Source organism: Cydia fagiglandana, chromosome 14, assembly GCF_963556715.1.
Source record: "Cydia fagiglandana chromosome 14, ilCydFagi1.1, whole genome shotgun sequence".
Lineage (NCBI taxonomy): Eukaryota > Metazoa > Arthropoda > Insecta > Lepidoptera > Tortricidae > Cydia > Cydia fagiglandana.
Window position 1 is genome coordinate 17236254 of NC_085945.1, and position 12293 is coordinate 17248546.

A 12293-nucleotide genomic window follows, 5' to 3' on the forward strand; every position below is an offset into this window, starting at 1 on the left:
ACAACTTTAATCAAAGCTTTCGTTTAAAAATATGAAGATATCAAACAACTTAAGTTGAACGTACAATACTGAAGTAATGACCGAATGAGTTCCATATTCGATAATGAGTTAAGAGGTTATCTCTTAATTAGTTTATCGTTATTTAGAAACAGTTGGGCTGATAATTTCTTCACCCACATCTCGCGCCTGCCAACTTTTGGGATAAATACTAGTAGCGTAAAGATAAAAGTTACTAAATATAATAATAATGTACCTATAGTTGATAAATGTGAAGATATGTTTATTAGTGTATACAAACTTAATACCTACAAACAAAAATGATACTTAAAACATAATTAAATAACTAACCTACAAAACTTAAAAACTAAATCTAAAAATAAATAAAACTAATCTAAAAATAAATAATTACAAACTAACCTGCGGAATGGTGCCGTAGATGCTGGCAAGTTTGTATACACTAATAAACATATCTTCACATTTATCAACTATATGTAAAAAAAAAATAATAATAATAATGTACCTTATTAATATAAAACAAATTAATGCAGGATTTTTTGTTGTTAGATTTACCTTGAAAATTACTAATTAGTATGACCAGTTACAAAGACCTGGGAAAGATAGGAATAAATTTAACTCTATAGGGCTACTTGCACCAGCCCACTAACCCGGGATTATGCGGTTTAACCGTTAACCCAGTGTCAAATTGTACTGGTCACCATGATAATTCCAGGTTTTACCGGTTAACCTCGGGTTAGTGGAATGGTGCAATTGGCGCTTATACAGGTACAAAACACCATAGGCAAAATTTACCGTAATAGTTATAACATCATCTTATTGTATTTTTTCTAAATGTAGATTTTTTAGAGCTATGAAGCAGCAATGAGACTGTTTTTTGTAATAATGGATGTTTAAAATTTGTTTGGGTACTTACATTAAATGAACCTAATTGTCGAGCAGGCAACGTTTTACTCAGTATAACGTTTTTTCGACTCCCAACAGTTTCCTCCACATATTTTAATACCTGAAAACATCAAAACAACAGTTTACTATTTTATTATTGCTATCATAATTGTTCCAGTCTGACTCTATACTCTGTATCTTTAGGTATTTAAATAATAGTAAACAAAATCTACCCTCAAATGGCTCCTTAAGACAGTTGAGTGTAGATGAAAACATTACACGATCAAATAATGTAGGTACTCGTATTGTAGGTTAAAGTCAGCTCGTTCAGTGACAGATCCAGGCGGTTTTGCACTTGGTCGGTTAGCCAATAAATGTTCTAACTACCCGAAAATGTACAATTTATTTATTTACTTTTAAGATACAGACTATAGACCAAGAAAAGTCTGCAGCGATTTTGATAGCCCACGCAGTGCAAGTTTTATTTATACGTCATCATTTCATAGAAGTTTGATGCTTAAAATAACACTTGCACTGCTTGGGCTGTCAAAATTGCAGACTTTTCTTGGTCTAACTCTATTTTATACTTAATTGACCTCAGGTCATAATCACAAAAGTAGATTTAAAGTATAAAATAAAGTATTTTTCTCAAAAATGGACGGCAAAGTAGACTTTGCCGTTTAAAAAATAGGTCGCGAAGCGCGTAGTTTATGGTCAGTCAAAAATTAAAAAGTTAAAAACATTGCAGTCTCCATTTTGGGACTGCAATGTTGCATACAAATTCCATTATTTGTCGAGTTCCAAACTTTTTAAAAGTTGAAATGGCCATATCAAATGAAGGCACAGGCCCATTAAACAGCCAAACAGATGATTAGTACCGCGACTATTTAGTTGTCTCAAATAGGTTGGCGTATTTTCGGCAGAAAAATACACTTCTATTTTTTTATTAAAAAATAAAAAGGCGGCAAGGGCTTTTTTCTGTGAAAATATACACGTAACAACGTTGCTTTTGTAAAATATTTCTATGATATTTATATTTCTTGCACCATTTTTGAGAAAAGCACTATATATGACTCGGCTAGAAGGCTACTTGCTGGCTTCGGATTCAATTAAACGGACTCCCAAGGTCGTCCGTTTAAAACGAATCCTCAGCCTGCAAGTAGCTACTTCCGAGCCTCGACAATAATGTACTATTGAGCCCCTCGAAAACGTTTAAAAGTTTTAGTGGTAAACATTGTTTTACTAACCTCTCCGATTTCGCTCTTTTTCAAGTGGAATACTTGTCCATTCGTAGCTTTGGCAAGATCTTGGTACACTTGGTAGCTCTGGCTGATCGTGTCGTTCTCACAAACGCCGGTCAGAAGAAATACAATCTAGAATTAAGAAAGAGCCATAAATATCTTGAAGTTGGTGGCAACGCATTTTGAGAAAATTGTGCATTTTAAGTCGTACAAAGTACCGTTACCAGACAAGAGATGCAACTTTGGTGATTATGAATAAAGATGCATTATTTAAAGAAGAAGTAAGTATTTAACTCGTGTCGCCACTCGTTGCGAATTTCCTACTTTTCCCACTTGTATCGTAATGTACCTACTTACAATTGATCCTCAATAAAAGTTATATATAGTTGCGTAAACAAGAGATCTAGAACAATAGTTAAAAGAACCGGTCATACTCAAATAGTATTATGTATAAAGAATTACCTGAATTCCTTTCTTCTGACTAAGTGCTTCAACTTTTGCAAAATTATTATAGTCTTCTGCGGAAGCATCAGTAAAAACATACAGAAGAGAGCCGTCTTGGCTCTCATTTAGTGCCAGTTCGATTCCCGTCAGAGACTTTTCAGGGCAGAAACCGCCTCCACCTGCATTGATACTGCCTATTTCTTTTTTAAAAGCTGTCCTGTCTTTGGTTTTTGTTACCAGTTTAGGTTCTGTAAGAAAAAACATGATATGAAGCATAATAAACTGTTTGGCACCGAATTCAAACATATTACTTGCTAACGCACATAAGAATACTTTTTAACGCTTTTTGAAGTCGGCTTTTTTTAAAGTAAATTTTTGAGATTTTACATAGTAAAGGCCTTGATTCGTACATGTTTTATTGTTTTAATGGTTCCTTTCTGTGACAAAAATACTACTACAATTGTTTACGTGAAATGATAATAGTTTTCATTTTTAATAATGTTTTGTAATAGACGTGTAGAAAAAAACTTTATTAAAATTATTTTGTAATGTATTTTTGGGCTAGGGTGTATACATACCAATACAAACACAAAATACAAAAACAATATAGATAGATAGAATACTCTTTATTGACCCACCTCAGTAAAAGATACAGAGCTTAAAGAAAAACAATTGATTAAATGATACAGACAGGCAACAGGCGGTCTTATTGCTAAAGAGCTTTATATTGCTAACATGTCATTACATTTCATTTTGTAGTAGTCGGAAAAAAAAGGTTTGCTAATTAGGTATGTGGAAAAAAATTTATTCAATAACAAAACTTATACAAACTATTATTAAAATTAAGTATAGACTAAATAAATTAAAACTAAAACTAATAAAATAAATAAAATAGGTATGTTACTCGTATTTGAGTTAGAGTTAGACCAAGACAAGTCTGCAACGATTTCGATAGCACACGCAGTGCAAGTGTAATTTATACGTCTTAATTTCATAGAAGTTTGGCGTTTAAAATAACACTTAAACTGCGTGTGCTATCAAAATCGTTGCAGACTTGTCTTGGTCTAACTCTACTAATATTCTCGATATTATTACCAATATCAAGCTTTTATCAGTACAGTCAAGTAGTACTCTACACTGACAGTGACTCATTTTAGATGAATCTTGGTCTAATTCCAAATATTGATTGACGGACTGATATGTAGGTCATACAGAGATATAATATCTAGTATAATTAGGATTTTCTGTTTTTGAAAATGAAAAATTTGAACATGTTAAATATCTGCACACTTACATCTACATACCTACTTAGGTACTTTGCAGAAAAACGAAACAATTTTTGTTTAAAGGAATAGAAGGTACCTCATTGTTCTGTTAAATTAAGTAGGTATTTCCAATACCAGCCTATGATCTAACTTTAACTTTCTAACGCTACGTCTTACGTAGGCGAACAACGCGCGAACGCGGCGCCTGACATTCGCGTGCAAATCGCGCCGCACCGCGTTCGCAACGAGATCGCTTACGTAGGACACTTCTATGGGCATCAAAGGATTGATTTCGCCGCGCCGCGCCGCGCCGCGTTCGCGCGTTGTTCGCCTACGTAAGACGTAGCGTTATGTTGCTAAATAGTTTGGATACAATAACGCGCTAAGAGGGCCTGACGTCCGCTTAGCAACTTAAGGATGACTCACGTTAGACCGGGCCGGAGCTTCCGGCGCTTATTTTTCTATGACATGTCAACGATCACGTGATGCTTTCCATAGAAAACGATGCGCCGGAAGCTCCGGGTCGGACACGGCCCGGTCTAACGTGAGTCATCCTTTAATCCCAACTAAGATTTTTAAGTTGTTAGGCACTGGTCCCACCGCGATCTAGTAAGCTATGAGCTATCGGCTATAAACACGAACAAAAGATAAGCACTCCCGTGTAAATAAAAGAGACACGGCGATATTTATAGTTACTCGCCCAGCGGTGAGCTATAAATATCGCCGTGTCTCTTTTATTTACACGGGAGTGCTTATCTTTTGTTCGTGTTTATAGCCGATAGCTCATAGCTTACTAGCTCGCGGTGGGACCAGTGCCTTAGCCTAAAGTTTATCTTTGTAATTTTTTTTTTTCATTCTTTCTTTTCTAATGGCACACAGGCACTTTTTTTTTACTAGAGAGGAATCCGATTTCCTAATGATATTTTCCTTAATGGTAAAGCACAACATGCAATGAGAGTAGAATTTAAACTGTTGTGAGACATACTAACATTGAATAATGTTACGGTTTAGACTCACTTGTTTTTAGTCACTCGCGCGACATGTTTCGGAGAGCCTAGGTCTCCTTTCTCAAGCACTAACAGTGCGAGTGACTAAAAACAAGTGAGTCTAAACCGTAAAGTTATTCAATGCAATGACAGGTTGGTCGTAGTACCTTTCGTGAAACTCATTGGCACGAGTCGGGGTTTGAACCTACGACCTTAAAGCTTAACTTCAAATATTTTTATTTGTTTTTATTTCAATTTATTTTTCATAAGTATTTGCATATTTGCATTTAGAGCAACTGACGTTTGAACTCACAATTTTTAATCACCAACACATATGAAAGGTTAAACCAAATATAAATAAACTGCCAACTCACCATTTTCAAATGTCACCAATACAAATTCATCAATCGGCGAAGAGCTTGAATTACTCACTGCATCTAAAATTGCATCTACAGCATTACCCACTTCTTTAATATCATCACTCATCGACGCAGTTGCATCGATAACAAAAGACAAACTACTTTTTACATCACTAGAACTGACTGTAACGACTGCTCCTAAAAGGAACAGGGCGAGAAGAGACTGTAGTTCCATTTTCAAATAATTCTCATGATACGACTGCTCCGTAACGGTTATGAGTTGTAATTGGTCGTTATCATTTGGCAGCTTACGAGTAAGCTGATATCAATTCTGGCGCTCAATGAACATGGATGTACTCGTACAGTGAGCAGCAGAAGTTGCTAAGCGGGCGATGTGTACAAAATTACCTTGACACGCTCTTATTCTCTAAACAATAAAGTCGCGTCAAGAACAATTTCAACACCTAGGCCGCTTAGCAACTTCTGCTGCTGACGGTACAGGGTGGGTCTAGAATGTGCAAGAATGTCTGTCAAATATCAAAGCGCGACCAAAATCAGAATGATGTTAAGGGTCATTGAAAGTGCCTAGTGAATGTGATTGCGTAAATTTATTGCTTTTCTAACAGTGCATATGTTTTCGTCTAGTCAGACCATTTTTTGAGGTACTTACAGTTTTTTTAAACCCATATAGTACCTTACTGTAAGGTCTGTAAGCAAAGACCTATTTTTGGCTGTGACCAAAGGTCAATCACAGCGGAAGTTTTCACCAAATTTCGTCATTTCTAATGTATATGTAGAATAAAAATGGGCCGAGTAGTATATACTCATAAAACTACTTAGATACGCTTAGGGGTCAAGCGACCTCGCTGATACGAGAAAAAGTCTTCTAACAACATTGAAATAAATCTAAGGACGGGCCTTACGGGCCATAGGAATGGGGCCAGTACATAACAACAGCGGTGTGCACGAATTCGAGACAATCGTGCAGTCCTACGCTACAACGCGATTGGTTGATGAGTTCGCATCATGCGCGCGATTGTTCGCAACTAGTTGCGTGACTGCACGATTTTTGCACTTTGCACTGAGAAATTTAAGAGATATCATCGGAATAGATCGATTGAAAACTGTATATTACGCTTTAGTTGACTCAAAACTCAGATACAGCATTAAATTCTGGGGGGCACGTATAGTTATAATATAAAAAGAGCTTTCATCATTCAAAAGCGGGCAATAAGAATAATGGTGCGTATACCCCAGTGGGTTTCATGTGAAGACTTCTTCACCAAATTAGACATTCTAACTGCACCATGCCTTTATATTATGATACTATGCACGGACTTAGTAAAATCTCTGGCAAGTAGTGAAACTGTAGACGCTCGGGCGATAAGACTGGCAACAAAAACAAAAAACCTGAACCGTCCCTTTACACCAAGACACCAAGTCACTGAGTACTGTGCTAGATACCAGGCTATTAAAGTTTTTAATAGGCTACCCACAGAACTCAAAGCGGTTTGTAACCCAACTACATTTAAAAATAATTAAAGGTCGTTTTTGCTAGCTAAATGTTTTTATTCAGTTGAAGAGTTTTTCCAATACAATAATGAATCTATTTAATTCTGACATGTACACCGTATATTATTTAATTGAATCAAGTTTTCTTTGTTTTTTAGTTAAGTATGAAGGCTCTTTCTCGCCATCATCAGTGTCTCCCATGATACGTTGCTAAGGGCGTTGGTACTCAAATTAAACGAATCTTCGTATGAACGAAATATGTTGTATAATTATCAAATTACAAAAATAATGTTACAATTATCTTCAATCAGGTGACTAATATGTCAATTTATAATCGAATATTATTTTAATTCACAATTGGCGATGATTAAACTAGATTTAGTTAACAGGCGTCGGCGATCCGTCAATGCCTTGTCACGCGCGCCTCTTATTGACAACTGTCACAATCAATATGGCCGCCGGCAATGCCTTGACGTTCCGCCAGAGTGAGTTGTTAGCAACTTCACTCTCGTCTGTGTAAACGTCACTTTAGTTGGCAGCGTTAAATCTAGATGGCGCCACGTTTGGGGGCGCCGTCACGGCCGGACTGACAACCGACCGTCCACGGGCGAACGATTCTTGTAGTCACTCTGTAATCAAAAACACGGATGTATCACAATGAACACCATACGCTCGTCCAGCCTGACGACGTGCATCAGATTTGTATCTCATGTAAAGTTGAACAACTGCGTCCTTTCGACCATACGGACCGGACAACATAATCCATTTACAATGTAATCTCATTATGTCTCGATAATACTGCACGGTCCAGACAACTGCGTCCCTTCGACCATCCTAATCTAAGGCATGGCCCGGACAACAGCGTCTCTCCGACCAAACATTAGAACGATTGAGTAATGTGGACCGGACAAGCGCATTTTCCAAACACCGTCCCTTCGACCACAATCATACCCGTACCATGGTACACGCGTCCCTCCAATCGAGCCAAAGCACATAGATCACTATTGCCTGGGTCCGAATCGGACAACGTTACCTCAGAAAACAATCTCATTGTACTACACAAGTAACAAATTGTCATACCTTTGATTTGCTGACTATCTTGCTCATCATTTGCACCGCTTTTCATAATCTTCACAGTTGAAATCATTAATTGAAAAGGTCATTACTTGGATCATCATTGTCAGAACAACAGGTGACGGTATCCGAACCTGCGGTCATTGTAACGGAATCAGCGGACAAGGTATCGTTACTGCGTATAGAAATGGTATCGCTATCATGATCATTAATACTCTCGTCCCTAACATTATCTGGCGCCGTCTCGGCCTCCTCATCACTATCCTCAGTAATCATGTTCGTAGCTATTTCATTTAGTCCTACCTGACCTATTGGTACAAGACGCAAGTTTTCGTGAGCATACTTATATGTTCGATTAGATCCGTTAAGATTTTTCAGTAAATATCTGTCATTTTCAAGAACTTCCATTACGAGAAAAGGCCCTTTAAATTTGCGGTCTAATTTGGTCTGGTTACGCTCTGAACTTTTAATGAAAACATAATCACCTTTGGAGTATGGTTTAACAGTGGCTCGACCTTTATTGAACCTTTCAGTATCGGATTTTGCAGCTTTTTCAATATTTTTAGAAGCCTCCGTACGGATAGAAGTCAAATCAAGCCGCGTATTGGGCATAAGGCCCGGCGAAGTTTTAGCTAAGCCTAACGATTGCGCACGAATACCGAACATGAGCTCTGTTGGGGTGAATTTGGTCACCGTTGACCGCGTACTATTTAGTGCTAATTGAACTTTACCAAGTTCATCGCGCCAGGTCTTGTTTGGGTCATTTTCTACGATGGTGAGAAGACTTTTTAATGTTCGCATAACGCGTTCAACTTGCCCATTTGCCCTACTGGACCCCGTTGCGATAAAACGAAGTTCTATATTGTTATCAGAACAGAACGTTTTAAATTCAGAACTTGCATAAAAACATCCCTGGTCCGCTATAACGCGTTTTGGTGCTCCAAACAGATTTACAGCTTTTTCAAGAGCTACAACAGCACTAGTAGCGTTCAGGGAACAAGTATGTTCTAGTAACACAAATTTTGTAAACCCGTCAATGATGACTGAACAATACTCTTTTTGATCGCTTTTCCCACTTAGCTTGCCAGAAAAATCTATATGAACCGTGTGCCAAGGCACAGACACTTTCGGTATAGAATGGAGACGTATGGGTTGTGCTCCGGAAGGACCTTTGGAAGCTTTGCAAATGATACAGGAATCAACATACTTGCGAACACATTTGGACATCTCTGGAAACCAATAGTGCTCATATAATTTATCTAAAGTTTTATCACTGCCCAAATGTTGTATTTCGGAGTGTACATGATTTATAAGTGTCCATATGAGTGAAAGTGGCACAATAGGGAGCCAAGAACACACTTTATTTCGATTGATCCTACGATAAAGTATCCCATTACGGACGTCGTATGTGCTCGCTACATTTTCAGGGAGCTCTTTATTGGTGTGCTGTTGTATTATATTCTGGATTTCAGTATCCCGTTTTTGTTCCACTAACAGCCAACCTTCATGAAGCTCTACGAAATTGACTTCCTTCGGTCCCGACCCTGTGGGCTCGACCAAATGGTTTCGTGATAAATAGTCCGCGTGTTCCATATTGCGACCTTCACGATACATAATGTCAAAGTCGAAGGACTGTAGGAAAGCCCACCAGCGATGGACTCTAGGAGTTAGATCAGTTTTGGACTTAGACGCCTTTAGTGAGTTACAGTCCGTAAAGACCGTGAATTTGCGTCCGTACAGGTAGTGGCGGAAATGCTCTACCGCCCGTACTACAGCCATCGTTTCGAGCTCATATGAGTGATATCTGGACTCAACTTCAGTCGTACGGCGACTGTAGTACGCTACAACGTGGGGCATAGAGTCTTTTTTCTGTATAAGAATCGCGCCATAGCCCTCCGAACTCGCGTCAGTGTGCAATTCGACTGGGAGTTTGGGATCAAAGATCGTTAATACTGGACTAGACGTCAGTATAGCTATGATAGTTTGACGGATCGACTCATGTTTATCTGTCCATTTAATGGGACCCTTTAAACTTGTCAAGGGATACAGGGGACCAACTATTTTCGAAAAGTTGTTAATGAACTTCCGGAAGTACGAAGCTAGGCCTAAAAACTGTCGTACTTTTGTTGCCGTTTTCGGGGGTGGGGTATTTGATAGAGCCTGAATTTTAAGAGAATTAGGCTGTACTTTGCCAGATTCGATGGCGTAGCCTAAATAGTTAATTTTGGTTTTCATGAATTTACACTTGCGCAGGTTGAATGAGAACCCTGCGTCCGAAAGTGTTTTCAGTACCTCATCAAGCCGGTGAAGACCCTCAGAAACGTCTGTCGAGTAGCATAAGACGTCGTCCATATATGCCAAAGGCTTGTGCTTTAAAGGTTTTAGGGCATTGTTTATGCATCGCTGATACACGGAGGGTGCATTGCGCAGACCGAAAGGCATAGCTACATACTCATACTGCCCCTCTGGGGTCACGAAAGCAGTCTTATCTATAGAATCAGGATGTATCAAAATTTGATGGAACCCAGAAGCCATGTCTAGAGACGAAAAGAAGTGCGCGCCGGAGAGCTGATCGATCTGCTCCTCAATGAGTGGTAAAGGGAAATGCTCGGGGACAGTATTCGAGTCTAAACTCCTATAATCTACGCACATCCGATCCGTACCGTCTTTCTTTTTAACTAGCAGTATTGGATTAGCAAATGCCGAAGAACTTTCACGGATGACACCAGCATCTAATAACTCCTGAACTTTTTCCCTGACAATCAGTTTTTTGGCAGGTGCTAGTCTATATGGGTTTCTCTTGACCACTTTTTGAGGATGTTGCAATTTGATTTCCATTTCACCTGTTCTAACTCGCCTACTGGGAATACCGTCGATGAAATTATCTGCATATTTGTTAAGTATTTCAATAAGTTTTAACCTATCATCTCCTGTCAAATCCGTGTCTATAGAATTAAGATCCATCTTATTATTTTGCCCCTGGCATGTGTTAACGTTCTGTATCGCTTTAAATACAAGGTGATCATTATCAATTTCAGCACGAATTCCAGTTTTTAGAATATCCCTACCAATTATAATTGGGTCCGTGATACATGTATCAGGGACCACGTGAAAAAGCAAGGTTCTGGAAAGATTACTTATTATAACCTAGTGAGGTTATAATAAGTAAACGTAGCTTTTCTAATCGGATTGTTGGTGATATGCACAGAAATCAAGTTTATTTAACTGGCATTGGAGAGGACGATGTAGAATGTACTATGCAAATCTATCACTATAGATCTGCATAGTACATTCTACATCGTCCTCTCCAATGCCAGTTAAATAAACTTGATTTCTGTGCATATCACCAACAATCCGATTAGAAAAGCTACGTTTGATCAATGAACAAGATGATCCAGTATCAAAAAGGAAAGGCAAAGTCTCACCAGATGATGTTGTAAGGGTACCTCGAGAAGTTTTGCGCTCGCAGGTTAGTACGCTTTCCTTGGCTGCTGCTCCGGTAATCTTCTTTTCGTTGCACGCTGAAGATAAGTGACCCAATTTGCCGCAGGAGAAACATTTCACTTGTGGTTTCTCATTGCTACGGAACGACCCGTCACGTGTGTCATTCGATTTTTGTTTGTTCTGCTCATTTTGACCACGTTTTTTACAATCGATTTGTTTATGTCCGGGTACTCCACATGTATGACACGTTCCAGTAAATTTAGTGTCCGACAGTCGAGCCTTTTTTCTATCAGGCTCTTGGCTTTCATTCGTTTCGGCTCGCCGCTTCAGGGAAATGCCACCAAGGATACGAAACATGTGCGCCCTTGTTGTAATCACATGTGAGTTTAACTCGCGGCGTATCATTCCGTCTTTATAAGATAACAGGGATATAACAAATCCAGTAATAATTCCCTCAGTCATTTCGAGTTTTGGTATGCGTTCGATCATATTCCATAACCTCATAGCTGCTCCAGCCGCCGTCTCCTTTTCACCGATATGGAAACGTAGAATTTCGTCAAAATAATCTTGCACACACTTTGGTTTCGCAAATTTGGCTATTAAAGTTTCTTTAACCGTAATCCAGTTTAAATCATTCAGATTCATGGTAGTCAAACAATTTGCAGCTCGTCCTTTTAAGGCGGTGGTAAGTGCCATGAGTAGATCGACCCCTTTCAAAGCTTTTTTATTGACAATCATTTCTGTAACCCTGCACCATCCCTCAATGTCCGCATCGGTGTCGTCAGGGTTAAACTGGATAAATTGAGGATTATTCGGACTCACGGTTTGTGTTTCAGACTTATTCAGAATACGTGATAATAGCGCTTCCATATTGCTGAAGAAATTCGTCGCGCTATGTTCATCACTTCCTTTTTCTTTTGCAGTGGGCGCGATGGATCCCACTTCTGATGAAGGCTCTTTCTCGCCATCATCAGTGTCTCCCATGATACGTAGTACTAAGGGCGTTGGTACTCAAATTAAACGAATCTTCGTATGAACGAAATATGTTGTATAATTATCAAATTACAA

The 12293-nt window shown here is 38.7% G+C and overlaps 1 protein-coding gene across 1 annotated transcript in view; it reads right to left on the reverse strand.

The window, feature by feature from the left end:
- The window catches only part of LOC134670897 (hemicentin-2-like), a 28656-nt gene extending 23114 nt beyond the window's left edge, over positions 1-5542 (reverse strand). Inside the window, exons 1-4 of the mRNA XM_063528716.1 lie at positions 5211-5542; positions 2604-2833; positions 2148-2273; positions 932-1021 (exon numbers count right to left, since the gene is read on the reverse strand). Of these exons, the coding sequence (XP_063384786.1) occupies positions 932-1021; positions 2148-2273; positions 2604-2833; positions 5211-5430 (666 nt within the window). The 5' untranslated portion in view covers positions 5431-5542. The remainder of the gene's footprint in view (positions 1-931; positions 1022-2147; positions 2274-2603; positions 2834-5210) is intronic.
- Positions 5543-12293: the final 6751 nt, after the last annotated feature.